This window comes from Oncorhynchus masou, unplaced genomic scaffold (genome assembly GCF_036934945.1).
Source record: "Oncorhynchus masou masou isolate Uvic2021 unplaced genomic scaffold, UVic_Omas_1.1 unplaced_scaffold_726, whole genome shotgun sequence".
Classification (NCBI taxonomy): domain Eukaryota; kingdom Metazoa; phylum Chordata; class Actinopteri; order Salmoniformes; family Salmonidae; genus Oncorhynchus; species Oncorhynchus masou.
In genome coordinates, this window is record NW_027013710.1 from 137194 (window position 1) to 162141 (window position 24948).

Below are 24948 nucleotides of genomic sequence, written 5' to 3' on the forward strand. Positions count from 1 at the left end.
TAATATGAACAATTTTGGGGGTTCTAGTCAGGATTCTAGCAGCCATATTTAGCACTAACTGAAATGTATTTAGTGCTTTATCCGGGTAGCCGGAAAGTAGAGCATTGCAGTAGTCTAACCTAGAAGTAACAAAAGCATGGATACATTTTTCTGCATCATTTTTGGACAGAAAGTTTCTGATTTTTGCAATGTTATGTAGATGGAAAAAAGCTGTCCTTGAAACAGTCTTGATATGTTCGTCAAAAGAGAGATCAGGGAGTCACCACAAATTAGAATATTATCTGCTATGACTACAAGGTCCGATAGGAATTTAGGAACTCAATGAGGAACGCTGTATATGGCCCAGGAGATCTGTAAACAGTAGCTATAAAAAGTGATTGAGAAGGCAGCATCGATTTCATGACTAGAAGCTCAAAAGACGAAATATGGTATATGGTCACGAGTGGTCACTAGCATCCCGGAGTCGCCTCTTCACTGTTGACGTTGAGACTGGTGTTTCTAAGTGACCTCAAACTTTTGAACGGTAGTGTGTATAAATATACAGTACAAGTCAAAAGTTTGGACACACCTATACATTCCAGTGTTTTTCATTATTTTTTACTGTTTTCTACATTGTAGAATAATAATGAAGACATCAAAATGATGAAATAACACATATGGAATCACGTGGTAACCAGAAAAGAGTTAAACGAATCAAAATGTATTTTATATTTGAGATTTTTCAAAGTAGCTACCCTTTGCCTTGATGACAGCTTTGCACACACTTGGCATTCTCTCAACCAGCTTCATGAGGTAGTCACCTGGAATGCTTTCAATTAACAGTTGTGCCTTGTTAATTTGTGGAATGTATTTCCTTCTTAATACATTTGAGCCAATCAGTTGTGTTGTGATAAGGTAGGGGTGGAGTACAGAAGATAACCCGATTTGTTAAAAGACCAAGTCCATATGGAAAGAACAGCTCAAATAAGCAGAGAGAAATGACAGTCCATCATTTCTTTAAGACAAGAATGTCAGTCAATCCGGAAAATGTCAAACTTTCCAGCCCAAGTAAATGCTTCGCAGTGTTCAAGTAACAGACACATCTCAACATCAACTGTTAAGAGCAGACTGTGTGATTCAGGCCTTAATGGTTGAATTGCTGCAGGGAAACCACAACTAAAGGACACCAATAAGAAGAAGAGACTTATTGGGGCAAGAAACATGAGCAATGGACATTAAACCAGTGGAAATCTTTCCTTTGGTCTGACAAATTCAAATTTGAGTATTTTGGTACCAACCGATGCGTCTTTGTGAGATGCAGTGTAGGTGAATGGATGATCTCCGCATGTGTGGTTCCCACCATGAAGCATGTAGGAGGAGATGTGATGGTGTGGGTGTGCATTGCTGGTGACACTGTCAGTGAATTATTTAGAATTCAAGGCACACTTAGCCATGCTGGTTATCACAGCATTCTGCAGCGATACGCCATCCCATCCGGTTTGTGCTTAGTGGGACTATCATTTGTTTTTCAGCAGGACAATGACCCAACACCCCTCCAGGCTGAGTAAAGGGCTATTTGACCAAGAAGGAAAGTGATGTGGTGCTGCATCAGATGACCTGGCCTCCACAATCCCCTGATCTCAACCCAACTAGAGGGTTTGGGATGAGTTGGACTGCAGAGTGAATGAAAAGCAGCCAACAAGTGCTTAACATATGTGGGAACTACTTGAAGACTGTTGGAAAAGCATTACTCATGATGCTGGTTGAGAGAATGCCAAGAGTGTGTTGCGTTGTAACTGTTCACCGGACGTGCTACCTTGTTTTCGACAATCTCTCTCTCTCTCTCTACTGCACCTGCTGTCTCAACTTCTTAATGATCGGCTATGAAAAGACAACTGACATTTACTCCTGAGGTACTGACCTGTTGCACCCTCTACAACCACTGTGATTATTATTATTTGACCCTGCTGCTCATCTATGAATATTTGAACATCTTGAAGAACAATCTGGCCTTAAATGACCATGTACTCTTATAATCTCCACCCAGCACAGCCAGAAGAGGATTGGCCACCCCTCAGAGCCTGGTTCCTCTCTAGGTTTCTGCCTATGAAGTTTTTCCTAGCCACCGTGCTTCTACATCTGCATTGCTTGCTATTTGGGGTTTTAGGCTGGGTTGCTGTGTAGCATTTTGTGGCATCTGCTCATGTAGAAAGAGCTTTATAAATAAATGTGATTAATTGATTGAGTGTGCAAAACTGTCATCAAGGCAAACGGTGGGTACTTTGAAAAATCTAAAATATATTTTGATATGTTTAACACTTTTTTGGTTACTACTTGATTCTATATGTGGTACTTCATAGATTTGATGTCTTCACTATTATTCTACAATGGAGAAAATCTAAAATAATTAAGAAAAACCCTTGAATGAGTAGGTGTCCAAACATTTGACTGGAGTTGTGATACAGTGAATTATAAGTGAAATAATCTGTCAGTAAACAATTGTTGGAAAAATGACTTGTGTTATGCACAAAGTAGATGTCCTAACCGACTTGCCAAAACTATAGTTTGTTAACAAGAAATTTGTGGAGTGGTTGAAAAACAAGTTTTAATGACTCCAACCTAAGTGTATGTAAACTTCTGTCTCCAACTGTATATAATAGGCGTTGTCTGAGGAAAGCCCATAAAATTGTCAGAGACTCCAGTCACGCAACTTCTAGACTGTTTTCTCTGCTACTGCACGGCCAGCGGTACCGAAGCGCCAAGTCTAGGACCAAAAGGCTCATCAACAGTTTCTAACCCCAACCCATTAGCCTGCTGAACAATTCATAAAAATCGCCACCGCAACCATCTTACCATGCAGCATATATCATATCTTACCATGCAGCATATATCATATCTTACCATGCAGCATATATCATATCTTACCATGCAGCATATATCATATCTTACCATGCAGCATATATCATATCTTACCATGCAGCATATATCATATCTTACCATGCAGCATATATCATATTTTACCATGCAGCATATATAATATTTTACCATGCAGCATATATAATATCTTACCATGCAGCATATATCACATCTTACCATGCAGCATATATATATATAATATCTTACCATGCAGCATATATAATATCTTACCATGTAGCATATATCATATCTTACCATGCAGCATATATCATATCTTACCATTCAGCATATATCATATCTTACCACTGTCTTTTCCAATACATATTCAGAGGTTGTCCGAGGTTGACTGCTCCCCTCGACACATTTTGACACCGTTTTCCCTGTGAAAACACACACACTTGGCACGCACGCACGCGCACACACACACACACACATGCATAGTCAGCCTCAGGCTGGTAAATGATTTCCTTATCTTTGTCCATTCATTAGGTAGAGCAGTTTCTATGGAGCAGGTAACACATGTATTTGGCAAACATGATAAAAGTGAATTCTGGTATCTTGACAAGTTCTGAAACATAATCCTCCCTAGGACTCCGGAGCATGTCTGAGTGGCACACAGAGGCAAGTTGTCCTGGTCACGTTGCTCTCTCTGTTGCCTTCATGGAACAGTCTGGAATATACTGTATAGTTTATGTCATCTGTCAAATAGGCTAGTTTCTACACCTTGAATCTCAATTAGGGACATTTAGAATGATAATCAACTGGAACATGGCTCTATCGGTATTGATTAACGGTTAAAGTGAATTGAATACAGCCATATCGCTGTGTTAGTGCATTGACTGGTCTTAGGGTCTGAGGGCTATGGCAACCAACTGCTGCAGTACAGGGAGGAAGGAAAGAAGGACAGAAAGAAGGAAGGAGAGGAGGGTTTGTGATAAATACTGATGGAGGTTAAATCCTCTGAGCTTTACACCTTTATACCTTTCAGTCCTGAAGAAAAAGCTTTCAACACACTGCCTGCCCTAAAACCATGAATAGAAATGCATGTCCTTGGGCCTCCCGAGTGGGGCAGCAGTCTAAGGCACTGCATCGCAGTGTTGCGGCGTCACTACAGCCTGGGGTTCGATCCCAGGCTGTGTCATTACCAGCCGTGACCAGGAGTACCATAGGGCGGTGCACAATTGGCCCAGCGTCGTCCGGTTTAGAGGAGGGCCTGGCTGTGGGGGGATTTACTTGGCTCATCACGCTGGGGGCGGCTGGACCCCTGAAGGTTGCGGTTGGCTTCCAGGTTAATTGGGTGGGTGTTAATCTCTACAGGATTGATCGGTCCCCTGTGGGATGTTTGAGCTAACATAGGCTAATGAGGTTGTAAGTAACAAGAACAGTTCCCAGGACATAGACATATCTGATATTGGTAGAAAGCTTAAATTCTTGTTAATCTAACTGCACTTTCCAATGTACAGTAGCTATTACAGTGAAAGAAAACCATGCTATTGTTTGAGGAGAGTGCAGAGTTATGAACATGATAATTTATTAATAAACCAATTAGGCACATTTGGGCAGTCTTGATACAACAGTTTGAACATAAATACAATGGTTCATTAGATCAGTCTAAAACGTTGCACATACAGAGTGATGCCATCTAGTGGCCAAAATCTAAATTGTGGCTAGGCTGGAATAATACATTATGGCCTTTCTCTTACGTTTCAAAGAAGATCTTACAAACTACATGGTTTTTATATGTATTATCTTTTACCAGATCTAATGTGTTATATTCTCCTACATTCATTTCACATTTCCACAAACTTCAAAGTTTTGTTTCAAATGATATCAAGAATATGCATATCCTTGCTTTAGGTCCTGAGCAACAGGCTGGGTATGTCATTTTAGGCAATAAAAAAAAGGGATCCAATCCATTTTAAGAAGCGAGGTTTGGCAGGTCATGTTTCAGAGGACGCATGACTTGACCTTCACCGCCCGTTGGTGAGTTGTAGCGATGAGACAAGCTCGTAATCAAGAAATTGGGGAGAAAAAGAGGGTCAAAAAAATGTATGTCTTTACTTTCTCAACATCCACCCACTACACCCACATCTACTCCAGTCTGCCTCCACCCCATCTCTATCCCAGCCCCACCAACCTCTATCCCAGCCCACCCACCTCTATCCCAGCCCCACCCCATCTCTATCCCAGCCCCACCCCATCTCTATCCCAGCCCCACCCACCTCTATCCCAGCCCCACCCACCTCTATCCCAGCCCCACCCACCTCTATCCCAGCCCCACCCCATCTCTATCCCAGCCCCACCCCACCTCTATCCCAGCCCCACCAACCTCTATCCCATCCCCACCCACCTCTATCCCATCCCCACCCCATCTCTATCCCAGCCCCACCCCATCTCTATCCCAGCCCCATCAACCTCTATCCCAGCCCCATCAACCTCTATCCCAGCCCCATCAACCTCTATCCCAGCCCCACCCCATCTCTATCCCAGCCCCACCAACCTCTATCCCAGCCCCACCCCATCTCTATCCCAGCCCCACCCCATCTCTATCCCAGCCCCAACCCATCTCTATCCCAGCCCCACCCCATCTCTATCCCAGCCCCACCCCATCTCTATCCCAGCCCCATCAACCTCTACCCCGCCCCATCAACCTCTATCCCAGCCCCACCAATCTCTATCCCAGCCCCACCAACCTCTATCCCAGCCCCAGCAAACTCTATCCCAGCCCCATCAACCTCTATCCCAGCCCCAACCCCTCTCTAACCCAGCCCATCAACCTCTATCCCAGCCCCACCCCATCTCTATCCAAGCTCCACCAAACTCTACCCCAGCCCCATCAACCTCTATCCCAGCCCCATCAACCTCTATCCCAGCCCCATCAACCTCTATCCCAGCCCCATCAACCTCTATCCCAGCCCCACCCCATCTGTTTCCCAGCCCCACCAACCTCTATCACAGCCCCATCAACCTCTATCCCAGCCCCACCCCATCTCTATCCCAGCCCCATCAACCTCTATCCCAGCCCCATCAACCTCTATCCCAGCCCCATCAACCTCTATCCCAGCCCCACCCCATCTCTATCCCAGCCCCACCAACCTCTATCCCAGCCCCACCCCATCTCTATCCCAGCCCCACCCCATCTCTATCCCAGCCCCACCCCATCTCTATCCCAGCCCCACCCCATCTCTATCCCAGCCCCACCCCATCTCTATCCCAGCCCCACCCCATCTCTATCCCAGCCCCATCAACCTCTATCCCAGCCCCATCAACCTCTATCCCAGCCCCACCCCATCTCTATCCCAGCCCCACCAACCTCTATCCCAGCCCCACCCCATCTCTATCCCAGCCCCACCCCATCTCTATCCCAGCCCCACCCCATCTCTATCCCAGCCCCACCCCATCTCTATCCCAGCCCCATCAACCTCTACCCCGCCCCATCAACACCAGCTCCACCCCACCTCTACCCACCCCACAACTACCACAGTCCAACTCAACCAACCTCTACCCCAGTACCACTCCACCATCTCTATCCCAGCCCCACCAACCTCTATCCCAGCCCCACCAACATCTATCCCAGCCCCACCAACCTCTATCCCAGCCCCACCAACCTCTATCCCAGCCCCACCAACCTCTATCCCAGCCCCACCAACCTCTATCCCAGCCCCACCAACCTCTATCCCAGCCCCACCAACCTCTATCCCAGCCCCATCAATCTCTATCCCAGCCCCATCAACCTCTATCCCAGCCCCAGCACCACCCCACCTCTACCCACCCCACAACTACCCCAGTCCAACTCAACCAACCTCTACCCCAGTACCACTCCACCATCTCTATCCCAGCTCCACCAACCTCTATCCCAGACCCACCAACCTCTATCCCAGCCCCATCAACCTCTAACCCAGCCCCATCAATCTCTATACCAGCCCCATCAACCTCTATCCCAGCCCCACCCCATCTCTATTCAAGCCCCACCAATCTCTATCCCAGCCCCACCAACCTCTATCCCAGCCCCATCAACCTCTATCCCAGCCCCAACCCATCTCTAACCCAGCCCCATCAACCTCTATCCCAGCCCCACCCCATCTCTATCCAAGCCCCACCAACCTCTATCCCAGCCCCACCAACCTCTATCCCAGCCCCACCAACCTCTATCCCAGCCCCACCAACTTCTATCCCAGCCCCATCAATCTCTATCCCAGTACCACTCCACCATCTCTATCCCAGCCCCACCAACCTCTATCCCAGCCCCACCAACCTCTATCCCAGACCCACCAACCTCTATCCCAGCCCCATCAACCTCTAACCCAGCCCCATCAATCTCTATCCCAGTACCACTCCACCATCTCTATCCCAGCCCCACCAACCTCTATCCCAGCCCCACCAACCTCTATCCCAGACCCACCAACCTCTATCCCAGCCCCATCAACCTCTATCCCAGCCCCATCAACCTCTATCCCAGCCCCACCCCATCTCTATCCCAGCCCCACCAACCTCTATCCCAGCCCCACCCCATCTCTATCCCAGCCCCACCCCATCTCTATCCCAGCCCCACCCCATCTCTATCCCAGCCCCACCCCATCTCTATCCCAGCCCCACCCCATCTCTATCCCAGCCCCATCAACCTCTACCCCGCCCCATCAACCTCTATCCCAGCCCCACCAATCTCTATCCCAGCCCCACCAACCTCTATCCCAGCCCCAGCAAACTCTATCCCAGCCCCATCAACCTCTATCCCAGCCCCAACCCATCTCTAACCCAGCCCATCAACCTCTATCCCAGCCCCACCCCATCTCTATCCAAGCTCCACCAAACTCTACCCCAGCCCCATCAACCTCTATCCCAGCCCCATCAACCTCTATCCCAGCCCCATCAACCTCTATCCCAGCCCCATCAACCTCTATCCCAGCCCCACCCCATCTGTTTCCCAGCCCCACCAACCTCTATCACAGCCCCATCAACCTCTATCCCAGCCCCACCCCATCTCTATCCCAGCCCCATCAACCTCTATCCCAGCCCCATCAACCTCTATCCCAGCCCCACCAACCTCTATCCCAGCCCCACCCCATCTCTATCCCAGCCCCACCCCATCTCTATCCCAGCCCCACCCCATCTCTATCCCAGCCCCACCCCATCTCTATCCCAGCCCCACCCCATCTCTATCCCAGCCCCACCCCATCTCTATCCCAGCCCCATCAACCTCTATACCAGCCCCATCAACCTCTATCCCAGCCCCATCAACCTCTATCCCAGCCCCACCCCATCTCTATCCCAGCCCCACCAACCTCTATCCCAGCCCCACCCCATCTCTATCCCAGCCCCACCCCATCTCTATCCCAGCCCCACCCCATCTCTATCCCAGCCCCATCAACCTCTACCCCGCCCCATCAACACCAGCTCCACCCCACCTCTACCCACCCCACAACTACCACAGTCCAACTCAACCAACCTCTACCCCAGTACCACTCCACCATCTCTATCCCAGCCCCACCAACCTCTATCCCAGCCCCACCAACCTCTATCCCAGCCCCACCAACCTCTATCCCAGCCCCACCAACCTCTATCCCAGCCCCACCAACCTCTATCCCAGCCCCACCAACCTCTATCCCAGCCCCACCAACCTCTATCCCAGCCCCACCAACCTCTATCCCAGCCCCATCAATCTCTATCCCAGCCCCATCAACCTCTATCCCAGCCCCAGCACCACCCCACCTCTACCCACCCCACAACTACCCCAGTCCAACTCAACCAACCTCTACCCCAGTACCACTCCACCATCTCTATCCCAGCTCCACCAACCTCTATCCCAGACCCACCAACCTCTATCCCAGCCCCATCAACCTCTAACCCAGCCCCATCAATCTCTATACCAGCCCCATCAACCTCTATCCCAGCCCCACCCCATCTCTATTCAAGCCCCACCAATCTCTATCCCAGCCCCACCAACCTCTATCCCAGCCCCATCAACCTCTATCCCAGCCCCAACCCATCTCTAACCCAGCCCCATCAACCTCTATCCCAGCCCCACCCCATCTCTATCCAAGCCCCACCAACCTCTATCCCAGCCCCACCAACCTCTATCCCAGCCCCACCAACCTCTATCCCAGCCCCACCAACATCTATCCCAGCCCCATCAATCTCTATCCCAGTACCACTCCACCATCTCTATCCCAGCCCCACCAACCTCTATCCCAGCCCCACCAACCTCTATCCCAGACCCACCAACCTCTATCCCAGCCCCATCAACCTCTAACCCAGCCCCATCAACCTCTATCCCAGCCCCATCAATCTCTATCCCAGCCCCATCAACCTCTATCCCAGCCCCAGCACCAGCTCCACCCCACCTCTACCCACCCCACAACTACCCCAGTCCAACTCAACCAACCTCTACCCCAGTACCACTCCACCATCTCTATCCCAGCCCCACCAACCTCTATCCCAGACCCACCAACCTCTATCCCAGACCCACCAACCTCTATCCCAGACCCACCAACCTCTATCCCAGACCCACCAACCTCTATCCCAGACCCACCAACCTCTATCCCAGACCCACCCCATCTCTATCCCAGCCCCACCAACCTCTATCCCAGCCCCACCAACTTCTATCCCAGCCACATCAACCTCCATCCCAGACCCACCCCATCTCTATCCCAGCCCCACCAACCTCTATCCCAGACCCACCCCATCTCTATCCCAGCCCCACCAACCTCTATCCCAGCCCCACCAACCTCTATCCCAGACCCACCCCATCTCTATCCCAGCCACCCGCCTCTACCCCAGTACACCTCCACCCACCTCTACCCCAGTCCCACTCCACCCACCTCTACCCCAGTCCACCTCTACCCCTGTCCCACTCCACCCACCTCTACCCCAGTCCCACTCAACCCACCTCTACCCCAGTCCACCTCCACCCACCTCTACCCCAGTCCCACTCCACCCACCTCTACCCCAGTCCCACTCCACCCACCTCTACCCCAGTCCGCTTCCACCCACCTCTACCCCAGTCCCACTCCACCCACCTATACCCCAGTCCCACTCCACCAACCTCTACCCCAGTCCACCTCCACCCACCTCTACCCCAGTCCCACTCCACCAACCTCTCTCACAGTACACCTTCACCCAACCTCTACCCACCTCACCTCTCTCACAACCCCACACCACTCCTCTCCACCGCTATGCCAGTCCCCTTCCCCTTCCACTCCACCTCAACCCCAATCTACTTCCCCTGTCCATTAACATCATGTGTCCATTGAGGGTCAACACTAGAAATCTCATTTCCTCTCCAAGGTAGAACCCGGTCCAGGAGCTAGAAAAAAAAAACTTCAGGCTGAAACCCCCTGAAGCAAAGAGACTGGAGGTCACCAGAGGTCACACTCCTTTAGCCCAGGAGCTGTCTCTCTATGTCTCTCTCCCTCTATCTGTCTCTTTTTCTTTTCCACTCTCTGTCTCCCTCTCTTTGTCTCTCTCTCTTTCTTTCTCTGTCTCTCTATCTCCTCTCTCTCCTCCTCTCTTCCCCGGGCTGAGGGTTTCTGAGTCCGCTGAGAGGAGTGTGTGAAAAGGCACAATACAGGTCCCTTGACGCTGCCGCCACGGCAGCGAATGTGTGAGAAGAGGCCTACATTTGATGCCTGACTGACCAAATCTTCTTCTGAATAGTCGCTGCTATTCCCCCATGAGGTCTGTAGCGGTGCCAGAGGGGCGAGAGGGGGGCACGAGAGACAAGATGGAGAGAGGAAGGTTCAGTAATTGTATCAAGGTCTGTTGAGATTTTCTCAAACGGCTCTCGGTAAAAGGAATGGGGTCCCATGGTACAGGAAGCAACTCCTGCAGAATAACCCCAAAACACTGTGCACTCAGATATGAATAATATTCCATTTAGCACATGAAAGCCCATATATTGAATACAACACCTTTACTGTCCCCAACTCCATCTATTTTTCAACACTAATATGAAAATCTGTTTATTCCTGCGGAGGGTTTAGATTAGATTTCGACTAAGAATGTGTTGTTTTATGGTGTTTATGGTGTCCAGTTTTAGCGACTCTAAACTTGGAGTGTCTTCATCCATTTTGACATTGTTACATATAAAGGTTTCTTTGTCCTTTTATCAATATAAACATAGATATTATAACTTATCTGGTAAGAAAGTACCTACACAAGTACCTACAGTTGAAGTCGGAAGTTTAAATACACCTTAGCCAACTAAATTTAAACTCTGTTTTCTCAATTCATGACATTTTATCCTAGTAAAAATTCCCTGTCTCAGGTCAGTTAGGATTGCCACTTTATTTTAAGAATGTGAAATCTCAGAATAATAGTAAAGATAATTATTTCTTTCATCATATGTGGGTCTGAATATTACATACACTCAATTAGTATTTGATAGCATTGCCTTTAAATTCTTTAACTTGGGTCAAACATTTCAGGTAGCCTTCCACAAGCTTCCCACAATAAGTTGGGTGAATTTTGGCCCATTCCTCCTGACAGAGCTGGTGTAACTGAGGCAGGTTTGTAGGCCTCCTTGTTTGCAGTGAAGTGCACCAGTCTCTATGTAAGGATTTAATAAAGGGTTAGGTTTAGGTACCTTGTACTTATATGAAGAATTAATAAAGGGTTAGGTACCTGGTACCCATATAAGCACTTAATAAAGCATACATGCCACATGCATTTATTATTCTCTATCAAGCAGAATGGCTAGCTTTATCTTCAGTGCCTATTGTCAAGCTGAATGGCTATCTTACTTTATTTTCAGTACCTATTGTCAAGCTGAATGGCTAGCTTACTTTATTTTCAGTACCTATTGTCAAGCTGAATGGCTAGCTTTATCTTCAGTACCTATTGTCAAGCTGAATGGCTAGCTTACTTTATTTTCAGTACCTATTGTCAAGCTGAATGGCTAGCTTACTTTATTTTCAGTACTTATGGTCAAGCTGAATGGCTAGCTTACTTTATTTTCAGTACCTATTGTCAAGCTGAAACGCTAGCTTACTTTATTTTCAGTACCTATTGTCAAGCTGAATGGCTAGCTTACTTTATTTTCAGTACCTATTGTCAAGCTGAATGGCTAGCTTACTTTATTTTCAGTACCTATTGTCAAGCTGAATGGCTAGCTTACTTTATTTTCAGTACCTTGTTACGTTCCCCAGTTTGTGTGTTATTTCAGGAAATGGCTTCCTGAAATCCATCAAGCAGCTGATTGGTCGACTCCATGGCTAATTGGAGAGCTGACCCCGCCCCCTCGTCAAGACACAGCTGTCTCCAGTTACACATTCATTCTGAAGCTATATAAAAGCCAGTGTTCTGTTCAGGAGGTTAATTGCTGGGAGGTCATTGCAGAGAGATTGAATGTGATAGAGAATCATTGCTGAGAGATCTTCATATATACAGTCATTGGGTGGACACAGTTGATTGATTTGATACAATGTTGCACTTCACTAGCGATAGCTCAAGTCGAGACAAATAGAAAGGGAGGCAGGCAGATGGAGTAGAGACATGAATGCAATTGAAAGAACCAGCATTTTCATCAGGATATATATATATATATATATTTGTCGGCTTTATATATTGTCGTTCTTTTAACGTAACGTAACGCAATCAACACTGCTAGCTAGCCAGCTAGCCCCCGACTAGCAGCACTGTAGAAACTATTACAATACAACGGTTTGATTTGTTTGATCGTAGCTAGCTAGCTACATAGCCGTCTTTGTATCTAAGACAATTGTGTAGTCTAGAGCGATTTTCTAGGTTAGCTAGCCAGCTATTATCGTTCTTTTAAGGTAACGTAACGCAATCATCACTGCTAGCTAGCCAGCTAGCCCGCCAATAGCAGCACTGTAGAAACTATTACAGTACAACGGTTTGATTTGTTTGATCGTAGCTAGCTAGCTACATAGCCGTCTTTGTATCTAAGACAATTGTGTAGTCTAGAGCGATTTTCTAGGTTAGCTAGCCAGCTATTGTCGTTCTTTTAACGTAACGTAACGCAATCAACACTGCTAGCTAGCTAGCTAGCCCCAAATAGCAGCACTGTAGAAACCATTACACTCGACGGAACGACTTGATTAGTGTAGTGTCAACATCGCAGCCACTGCCAGCTAGCCTACTCCAGCAGTACTGTATCATTTCAATCATTTTAGTCAATAAGATTCTTGCTACGTAAGCTTAACTTTCTGAACATTCGAGACGTGTAGTCCACTTGTCATTCCAATCTCCTTTGCATTAGCGTAGCCTCTTCTGTAGCCTGTCAACTATGTGTCTATCTATCCCTGTTCTCTCCTCTCTGCACAGACCATACAAACGCTCCACACCGCGTGGCCGCGGCCACCCTAATCTGGTGGTCCCAGCGCGCACGACCCACGTGGAGTTCCAGGTCTCCGGTAGCCTCTGGAACTGCCGATCTGCGGCCAACAAGGCAGAGTTCATCTCAGCCTATGCCTCCCTCCAGTCCCTCGACTTCTTGGCACTGACGGAAACATGGATCACCACAGATAACACTGCTACTCCTACTGCTCTCTCTTCGTCCGCCCACGTGTTCTCGCACACCCCGAGAGCTTCTGGTCAGCGGGGTGGTGGCACCGGGATCCTCATCTCTCCCAAGTGGTCATTCTCTCTTTCTCCCCTTACCCATCTGTCTATCGCCTCCTTTGAATTCCATGCTTTCACAGTTACCAGCCCTTTCAAGCTTAACATCCTTATCATTTATCGCCCTCCAGGTTCCCTCGGAGAGTTCATCAATGAGCTTGATGCCTTGATAAGCTCCTTTCCTGAGGACGGCTCACCTCTCACAGTCCTGGGCGACTTTAACCTCCCCACGTCTACCTTTGACTCATTCCTCTCTGCCTCCTTCTTTCCACTCCTCTCCTCTTTTGACCTCACCCTCTCACCTTCCCCCCCTACTCACAAGGCAGGCAATACGCTCGACCTCATCTTTACTAAATGCTGTTCTTCCACTAACCTCAATGCAACTCCCCTCCAAGTCTCCGACCACTACCTTGTATCCTTTTCCCTCTCGCTCTCATCCAACACTTCCCACACTGCCCCTACTCGGATGGTATCGCGCCGTCCCAACCTTCGCTCTCTCTCCCCCGCTACTCTCTCCTCTTCCATCCTATCATCTCTTCCCTCTGCTCATACCTTCTCCAACCTATCTCCTGATTCTGCCTCCTCAACCCTCCTCTCTTCCCTTTCTGCATCCTTTGACTCTCTATGTCCCCTATCCTCCAGGCCGGCTCGGTCCTCCCCTCCCGCTCCGTGGCTCGACGACTCATTGCGAGCTCACAGAACAGAGCTCCGGGCAGCCGAGCGGAAATGGAGGAAAACTCGCCTCCCTGCGGACCTGGCATCCTTTCACTCCCTCCTCTCTACATTTTCCTCCTCTGTCTCTGCTGCTAAAGCCACTTTCTACCACTCTAAATTCCAAGCATCTGCCTCTAACCCTAGGAAGCTCTTTGCCACCTTCTCCTCCCTCCTGAATCCTCCTCCCCCTCCCCCCTCCTCCCTCTCTGCAGATGACTTCGTCAACCATTTTGAAAAGAAGGTCGACGACATCCGATCCTCGTTTGCTAAGTCAAACGACACCGCTGGTTCTGCTCACACTGCCCTACCCTGTGCTCTGACCTCTTTCTCCCCCTCTCTCCAGATGAAATCTCGCTTCTTGTGACGGCCGGCCGCCCAACAACCTGCCCGCTTGACCCTATCCCCTCCTCTCTTCTCCAGACCATTTCCGGAGCCCTTCTCCCTTACCTCACCTCGCTCATCAACTCATCCCTGACCGCTGGCTACGTCCCTTCCGTCTTCAAGAGAGCGAGAGTTGCACCCCTTCTGAAAAAACCTACACTCGATCCCTCCGATGTCAACAACTACAGACCAGTATCCCTTCTCTCTTTTCTCTCCAAAACTCTTGAACGTGCCGTCCTTGGCCAGCTCTCCCGCTATCTCTCTCAGAATGACCTCCTTGATCCAAATCAGTCAGGTTTCAAGACTAGTCATTCAACTGAGACTGCTCTTCTCTGTATCACGGAGGCGCTCCGCACTGCTAAAGCTAACTCTCTCTCCTCTGCTCTCATCCTTCTAGACCTATCGGCTGCCTTCGATACTGTGAACCATCAGATCCTCCTCTCCACCCTCTCCGAGTTGGGCATCTCCGGCACGGCCCACGCTTGGATTGCGTCCTACCTGACAGGTCGCTCCTACCAGGTGGCGTGGCGAGAATCTGTCTCCTCACCACGCGCGCTCACCACTGGTGTCCCCCAGGGCTCTGTTCTAGGCCCTCTCCTATTCTCGCTATACACCAAGTCACTTGGCTCTGTCATAACCTCACATGGTCTCTCCTATCATTGCTATGCAGACGACACACAATTAATCTTCTCCTTTCCCCTTCTGATGACCAGGTGGCGAATCGCATCTCTGCATGTCTGGCAGACATATCAGTGTGGATGACGGATCACCACCTCAAGCTGAACCTCGGCAAGACGGAGCTGCTCTTCCTCCCGGGGAAGGACTGCCCGTTCCATGATCTCGCCATCACGGTTGACAACTCCATCGTGTCCTCCTCTCAGAGCGCTAAGAACCTTGGCGTGATCCTGGACAACACCCTGTCGTTCTCAACCAACATCATGGCGGTGGCCCGTTCCTGTAGGTTCATGCTCTACAACATCCGCAGAGTACGACCCTGCCTCACACAGGAAGCGGCGCAGGTCCTAATCCAGGCACTTGTCATCTCCCGTCTGGATTACTGCAACTCGCTGTTGGCTGGGCTCCCTGCCTGTGCCATTAAACCCCTACAACTCATCCAGAACGCCGCAGCCCGTCTGGTGTTCAACCTTCCCAAGTTCTCTCACGTCACCCCGCTCCTCCGCTCTCTCCACTGGCTTCCAGTTGAAGCTCGCATCCGCTACAAGACCATGGTGCTTGCCTACGGAGCTGTGAGGGGAATGGCACCGCAGTACCTCCAGGCTCTGATCAGGCCCTACACCCAAACAAGGGCACTGCGTTCATCCACCTCTGGCCTGCTCGCCTCCCTACCACTGAGGAAGTACAGTTCCCGCTCAGCCCAGTCAAAACTGTTCGCTGCTCTGGCCCCTCAATGGTGGAACAAACTCCCTCACGACGCCAGGACAGCAGAGTCAATCACCACCTTCCGGAGACACCTGAAACCCCACCTCTTCAAGGAATACCTAGGATAGGATAAGTAATCCTTCTCCCCCCCCTTAAATGATTTAGATGCACTATTGTAAGTGGCTGTTCCACTGGATGTCAGAAGGTGAATTCACCAATTTGTAAGTCGCTCTGGATAAGAGCGTCTGCTAAATGACTTAAATGTAAATGTAATGTAATGAGAGAGGAGACTGATGGCTGTGGATAATTTACAATGATAGTTGTTGGTAGCAGTTGGTATGTTCAGTGAGTTTGTTGCTCAGATAGAGCTTATTTGATGTCCTTTGTTTCTTAGTTTGTTTGAGAAATTATTTGTTCTTCTGTTTCATTTGTTCCCAGGGTGGAAGGTGAAGGCACCTATGGAGTGCTTAGGCAAGAGGCCCGCGGGCATACATATACCCGTAGCATATTCACTGTCTAGGCACAATAGGTAAGACCTGGGCGGACCACCCCCTGTATTTTGGTTAGGGCACCAGGTGGTGATAAATTAGGTAAGTAGTGGGTAGGCAGGTAAGATAGGAGAGGGGGCTTTGAGATGTACTTTCTTTGCTTTGGTTCCGTCCAGCCCCTTTTCCCCATATTACCGTGTAAAGGAATAAAGTCCTTGTAAACGGTACCACATTCTGCTGGTTGTCATCCTTACTCACGCCTACAGTCCATACCTCTTTCACTTCACGGAGAGTTTAGTTGTGGCAGGGTGTTGCGTTCCCTCTTCATAGAGGCGTGCGTAACATACCTATTGTCAAGCAGAATGGCTAGCTTACTTTATCTTCAGAACTTATTGTCAAGCATCTTCGTCATCAGTTCTGTCTCCCTCTCCCGTGGCTTCTACCTCGGGATCAGATCCTCGGAGCTCCCACCCTCACCAGACCTTGATGTTTCCTGAGAGACTGGCCCATTCAACGTCACCAGCTGTCATCATGTGCAGCTCTATGATGAGAAACATCTCGGTCCCAAAGTCAAAAACCAAGCTACCCAGGAGCACCAGTACAGGAAATAACAAGGCTGCTTCAGACTGTTCTACCACAGATTTGTATTTCATTTTTTTTGTTTCCTTTATTTAAAACCTCTTATGGATAGGGGAGACGCTAGCGTCTCAACTGGTCAATTGCCAGGGAAATGCAGAGCGCCAGATTCAAATAAAATGCTATAAAATTCAAACTTTCATTATATCACACATGTAAGATACTCAATTAAAGCTACACTCGTTGTGAATCCAGCCAACATGTCAGATTTTAAAAATGCTTTTCGGCGAAAGCATAAGAAGCTATTATCTGATAGCCTGGAACATCTGCACTAGGAGTAAACAAAGGAGCTAGCATAGCAGGCGCTACACAAAACGCTGAAATAAAATATAAAACATGCATTACCTTTGACAAGCTTTTTTTGTTGGCACTCCAATATGTCCCATAAACATCACAATTGGTCCTTTTTTTTTCGATTAATTCCATCCATATCAAAAATGTCCATTTATAAAGCACGTTTTATCCAGAAAATAACAGCTTACAAAAACCCAACGTCACTACAAAATATTTCAAAAGTTGCCTATAAACTTTGCCAAAATATTTCAAACTACTTTGTAATACAACATTAGGTATTTCTAAACGTTAATAATCAATCAAATTGTAGACCCGGCAATCTATTCAATACAGGAACAAAAAGAAACCAGCACTGCTTTTTACGTCTTGCGCAACTCACAAAAGTGTCCCCAGTTCCGAGTTGGCCTACTTCTTCATAACACAAAGGAATAACCTCAACCATATTCCAAAGACTGGCGACATCGTGTGAAAGCGGTAGGAACTGAAAATAGTTTCCTATTAAATATCCAATGGCAAAGACAATATAGTGAACAGAGAAGGGGAAAAAATCCTTGGGGTTTTGCCTGCTACATACGTTCTGTTATACTCACAGACATGATTCAAACAGTTTTAGAAACGTCAGAGTGTTTTCCATCCAAATCTACTAATCATATGCATATCTTATATTCTTGGCATGAGTCGCGGGAAGTTGAAATTGGGCACGCTATTTATCCAAAAGTGAAAATGCTGCCCCCTATATCTTAAGAAGTTAATAGCATTCTCACATAGGTGTTCCTTTTGTCCAGGTGGGAAAGGGAAGTGTGGAGTGCAATAGAGATTGCATCATCTGAGGATCTGTTTGGGGGGTATGCAAATTGGAGTGGGTCTAGGGTTTCTGGGATAATGGTGTTGATGTGAGCCATGACCAGTCTTTCAAAGCACTTCATGGCTACGGACGTGAGTGCCACGGGTCTGTAGTCATTTAGGCAGGTTGCCTTTGTGTTCTTGGGCACAGGGACTATGGTGGTCTGCTTGAGGCATGTTGGTATTACAGACTCAATCAGGGACATGTTGAAAATGTCAGTGAAGACCCCTGCCAGTTGGTCAGCACATGCCCGGAGCACATAATGATAATCCATCTGGCCCCGCAGCCTTGTGAATGTTGACCTATTTTAAGGTCTTACGTCAGCTACGTCCTCTGCATCGCTTCCTTTTGCGAATAATTGGGATGTCTGCCCTGTGGGGTGTTTGGAGAATATCGTGTGAGTCCTGCTTGCTGTTGTTGTTGAAAAAATATTTGTCTAATCCGAGGTGGGTGATCGCTGTCCTGATATCCAGAAGCTCTTTGTCTAATCCGAGGTGAGTAATCGCTGTCTTGATATCTAGAAGCTCTTTGTCTAATCCGAGGTGAGTGATCGCTGTCCTGATATCCAGAAGCTCTTTATCTAATCCGAGGTGAGTGATCGCTGTCTTGATATCCAGAAGCTCTTTGTCTAATCCGAGGTGGGTGATCGCTGTCCTGATATCCAGAAGCTCTTTGTCTAATCCGAGGTGGGTGATCGCTGTCCTGATATCCAGAAGCTCTTTGTCTAATCCGAGGTGGGTGATCGCTGTCCTGATATCCAGAAGCTCTTTGTCTAATCTGATGTGGGTGATCGCTGTCCTGATATCCAGAAGCTTTTTGTCTAATCTGAGGTGGGTGATCGCTGTCCTGACATCTAGAAGCTCTTTTCTGCCGTAAGATATGGTTGTAGAAACATTATGTACAAAATAATTTACAAATATCGCCAAAAAAACACATAATAGCAAAATTGGTTAGGAGACCGTAAAACGGACCGTAAAAACCGTATCTCCTCCAGCGCCATTTTGTTGAGTATCTTCTGTTTCCTGAAAGCGCAGGAAGCCACGCGTGCTGTTTTCACAGGCGCAGGTTTATGAGCTGTAGTGTCGCTTCAAGCAGCAGAAGTACCTGTCGGCTCCGGAGAGAGATCACCTGGCCGGGGTTGTCACGGCTCTCGTTGAAATGAGGATCGGACCATAGCGCAGCGTGGTAAGTGTTCATGATTTTATTTGATCACAAACACTCAAACAAAATAAACAAGAGGGAAAACCGAAACAGTTCTGTACGGTGCATAAACTATACAGAAAACAACTACCCACAAAACACAGGTGGGGAAAAGGCTGCCAATCAGAGACAACGATAGACAGCGGTCCCTGATTGAGAACCATTCCCGGCCAAAACGTAGAAATAAAGAAACTAGAATGACCACCCTAGTCACACCCTGGCCTAACAAAAATAGAAAATAAAAGCCTCTCTATGGCCAGGGCTTGACAGAGGTGCTAAACTGACCCCTACACAGGTCAAGATCTGGTTCCAAACCGCCGCTACAAGAGCCAGCGAAAGGACCAGAGCCTGGAGATGGTTGGTATCCCGCCGCCGACACAAATCTCAGTCCCAGTGCTGGTCCGAGACGGGAAGCCCTGCCTTGGAGACTTGACGACCTAGAATACTTCACATAATGTGGGCCTACCTGTTGCGACTCTAGGGGCAGTATTTTCATTTTTGGATAAAAAACGTTCCCGTTTTAAACAAGATATTTTGTCATGAAAAGATGCTCGACCATGCATATAATTGACAGCTTTGGATAGAAAACACTCTGACATTTCCAAAACTGCAAATATATTGTCTGTGAGTGCAACAGAACTGATGTTACAGGCGAAACCCAGATAAAAATCCAATCCGTAAGGTTTTTGAAACCGCCTCATGCCAATGACTCCTTTATATGGCTGTGAATGAGCTACGAATGAGCTTATGTTTTCTACGTATTCCCCAAGGTGTCTACGGCATTGTGACGTCTTTTTACGCATTTATGTTGAAGAATAGCCGTAAGGGACCACATTTAGCAAGTGGTCACATGATGGCTCCCGCAGAAAATCTTGCGTAAAGTACACAAGTAGCCATTTTTACAATCGCTTCTTATGAGAAACCGGTTGATTTCTCAGGCAAACGTGAAGAACAAACGGAGCTATTTCGCCTACAAAAATAATATTTTTGGAAAAAAGAAACATTTGCTATCTAACTGGGAGTCTCCTGAGTGAAAACATCCGAAGTTCTTCAAAGGTAAATGATTTAATTTGATTGCTTTTCTTATTTTTGTGAAAATGTTGCCTGCTGGTAGCAGAGCCTAGCCATAGCATTATGTCATGATAAACTTACACAAATGTGTCATGCATAGGTGTAATAGGTGGCAGGGAAGTCAGGCGCTAGAGAGTCAAATAGAGTGTAAAATTGAGTCTTTTAATAAAGTTCACGGAGTATGCTCCATAACACTAAATGTACGTAAACAAACAAACATGGGTACGAGGACCCGATGCGCACCTATACACCATCACACTACACTGACAATAAAACAATCTCTGACGAAGACATGAGGGGAAACAGAGGGTTAAATACACAACAGGTAATGAATGGGATTGAAAACAGGTGTGTGGGAAGACAAGACAAAACCAATGGAAAATGAAAAAAGGATCAATGATGGCTAGAAGACCGGTGACGTCGAACGCCGAGCACCGCCCGAACAAGTTGAGGCAACGACTTCGGTATAAGTCGTGACAAAATGCTTGTCTAGCGTTGGATGTGAAGCATATTTTGAAAATCTGAGATGACAGTGTGATTAACAAAAGGCTAAGCTGTGTCTCAATATATTTCATTTGTGATTTTCATGAATAGGAAGATTTTCTAGGAAGAATTATGTCCGCTGCGTTATGCTAATTAGTTTGAGGCCACATTACGCCCCCGCATGCAGGTTTGAGAGTCATGAGAAGTTAACCATTTAACAGTTGCCCAGCGTTCAGTAATTATCCCAGTCCTGGCTGAAATACGAACTATGCGGTGCAGTCTATCCAGCCCTCACGAAACAACGGGAATAACATGAACTTTAGCGTTGATGACTCAACACTATTCACGTCAGCTACTACAGCAACTGAAATGACACTCAATAAAGAGCTGCAGATAGTTTGAGTGGGTGACAAGGAATAAGTTAACCCTAAATATTTATAAAACTTAAAGCATTGTATTTGGAACAAAACACTCACTAAACCCTAAACCTCAACTAAATATTGTAATAAATAATGTGGAAAATAAGCAAGTTGAGATGACAAAACTGCTTGGAGTAACCCGAGAACGTGAACTGTCATGGTCAAAACATATTAATGCAGTAGTAGCTAAGATGGGGAGAAGTCTGTCTATAATAAAACACTACTCTGCCTTAATGACACTATCAACAAGGCAGGTCCTACAGGCCCTAGTTATGTTGCTTCTGGACTACTGTTCAGTCGTGTGGTCTCAGGAAAATCACAATTGGCTCAGAACAGGGCAGCACGGCTGTCCATTGGATGTACACAGAGAGCTAATATTAATAATATGCATGTCAATCTCTCTCCTGGTTGAAGAGATTGGCTTCATCACTACATTTATATATGAGCAGTATTGACATGTTGAATGTACCGAGCTGTCTGTCTAAACTACTAGCACAAATTTCGGACATGCATACCTCACAAGACATGCCACCAGAGGTCTCTTCACAGTCCCCAAGTCCAGAAGAGACTATGGGAGGCACACAGTACTACTTAGAGCCATGACTAAATGGAACTCTATTCCATATCAGGTAACTGACGCAAGGAGTAAAATTAGATTTAAAAAAACAGATAAAAATACACCTTATGGAACAGCGGGGACTGTGAAGCAACACACACACAGTGTGTAGTGAAATCTGTGAATGTATTGTAACGTTTAAAAAAATATTTCAGTATTTCAGTATTTCAGTAGTAACCTGCTAAGAGTCTTAACCTTGCTGGACCCCAGGCAGAGTAGCTGCTGCCTTGACATGAACTAATGGGGATTCATAATAAACCCCAGGAAGAGTAGCTGCTGCCTTGGCAGGAACTAATGGGGATCCATAATAAATACAAATACAAAGTACATGTACAATCAAGTACATGTTGAATCAAGTACATGCAGAATCTAGTGAAGTAGAATCAAGTACATGCAGAATCAAGTAGAAGTAGAATCAAGTACATATAGAATCAAGCAGAAGTAGAATCAAGTACATATAGAATCAAGTATAAGTATAATCAAGTATAAGTATAATCAAGTACATGCAGAATCAAGAACATGCAGAATCAAGAACATGCAGAATCAAGTACATGCAGAATCAAGTACATGCAGAATCAAGTACATGCATAATAAAGTACATGCAGAATCAAGTACATGCAGAATCAAGTGCATGCAGAAACAAGTAGAAGTAGAATCAAGTACATGCAGAATCAAGTACATGCAGAATCAAGTACATGCAGAATCAAGTACATGCAGAATCAAGTACATGCAGAATCAAGTAGAAGTAGAATCAAGTACATGTTGAATCAAGTACATGTTGAATCAAGTACATGTTGAATCAAGTACATGAATAATCAAGTACATGCAGAATCAAGTAGAAGTAGAATCAAGTACAGGCAGAATCAAGTACAGGCAGAATCAAGTACATGAAGAATCAAGTACATGAAGAATCAAGTACATGCAGAATCAAGTAAATGCAGAATCAAGTACATGAAGAATCAAGTACATGAAGAATCAAGTACATGAAGAATCAAGTACATGAAGAATCAAGTACATGCAGAATCAAGTACATGCAGAATCAAGTAAATGCAGAATCAAGTACATGCAGAATCAAGTACATGTTGAATCAAATACATGCAGAATCAAGTTGTATTCAGACCTTATCATTTTTTAATGCATTTTAGTCATTTAAGCAGATGCTCTTATCCAGACCGACTTACATCAGTATTAGTGTTTTTGTATTAGTGCAAGTGCCTTGCTCAAGGGCACATCGACACATTTTTCACCCAGTCTGCTCAGGGGTTAGAACCAGCAATTTTTCGATTACTGGCCCAACACTCTTAACTGATGGGCTGCCTGCCTCCTACTGGAAAAATGAAACCATTTGATATTGTTATTTCTATGTACACTGTATGGATATAGTTAGAAGTGTGTGTGCTTTGACAATAGGCCTGTGTGTGTATGCGTGTGTGTGTGCGTGTCATCATTGTGACATGTGATGGTTCCCAGCCCGGGCCTCTCCTCAGTGATTGATAGGTTGTAGATTGCCTCCATCCAGACATGACACACATGCACACACACACGCAGGCACGCACGCACGCACGCGCTCACGCACACAGAACAGTCAATGCCCACCTTGTGTGTCTTTCTGCCTCACTGACATATACACCTTTCAAACCAAACCGTTTTTCTACCAGCTACAGCATATCACCAGCTATAGCATCTCACCAGCTATAGCATCCCACCAGCTATAGCATCCCACCAGCTATAGCATCCCACCAGCTATAGCATCCCACCAGCTATAGCATCCCACCAGCTACAGCACCCCACCAGCTACAGCATCCCACCAGCTATAGCATCCCACCAGCTATAGCATCCCACCAGCTATAGCATCCCACCAGCTATAGCATCCCACCAGCTATAACATCCCACCAGCTACAGCATCCCACCAGCTATAGCATCCCACCAGCTATAACATCCCACCAGCTATAGCATACCACCAGCTATAGCATCCCACCAGCTATAGCATCCCACCAGCTATAGCATCCCACCAGCTATAGCATCCCACCAGCTATAGCATCCCACCAGCTATAGCATCCCACCAGCTATAGCATCCCACCAGCCATAGCATCCCACCAGCCATAGCATCCCACCAGTCATAGCATCCCACCAGCTATAGCATCCCACCAGCCATAGCATACCACCAGCCATAGCATACCACCAGCTATAGCATCCCACCAGCTATAGCATCCCACCAGCTATAGCATCCCACCAGCTATAGCATACCACCAGCTATAGCATCCCACCAGCTATAGCATCCCACCAGCTATAGCATCCCACCAGCTATAGCATCCCACCAGCGAAAGCATCCCACCAGCTATAGCATCCCACCAGCTAAAGCATCCCTCCAGCTTTTTCTACCTTTTCTTTATGTCTGAAATGTGTTGCCGGTATCAAATCCTAAACTTTTATGTCTGCGAACTGACCTAGTCATGATTGAAATAAAGTTCTGCCTATGGCTTAATGTGAAATGTAGCTGTAATGCTGAGGCAGCATTGGCATGCACTACGCTCTGAAGCTCTTGATGGTAGCTAGGTAACACCCATTACTACAATCTTCCTGGCAGTTCTAAATGCACTATGCTCTAAAGGTCTTGATGGTTGCTAGGAAACACCCATTACTATTCTCCTCCTGGCAGTTCTAAATACACTACGCTGTAAAGCGCTTGATTGTTGCCATTCAACACCCATTACCACTATACTCCTGGCAGTTCCACATGCACCATGCTCTAAAGCTCTTGATGGTTGTTAGGCAACACCCATTACTACTATCCTCCTGGCAGATCTACACGCACTACACTCTAAAGCTCTTGATTGTTGCTAGGCAGCACCCATTACTATTATCCTCCTGGCAGTTCTAAATGCACGACACTCTAAAGCTCTTGATGGTTGCTAGGCAGCACCCATTACTACTATCCTCATGGCAGTT

General features: G+C 47.1%; 1 protein-coding gene across 1 annotated transcript in view; it reads left to right on the top strand.

Moving 5' to 3' along the window:
- LOC135537215 (uncharacterized) overlaps positions 1-10145 on the top strand; it is an 85645-nt gene extending 75500 nt beyond the window's left edge. The window contains exons 2-3 of the mRNA XM_064963405.1: positions 9172-9287; positions 9547-10145. Of these exons, the coding sequence (XP_064819477.1) occupies positions 9172-9287; positions 9547-10145 (715 nt within the window). The remainder of the gene's footprint in view (positions 1-9171; positions 9288-9546) is intronic.
- The last annotated feature ends 14803 nt before the right edge of the window (positions 10146-24948 follow it).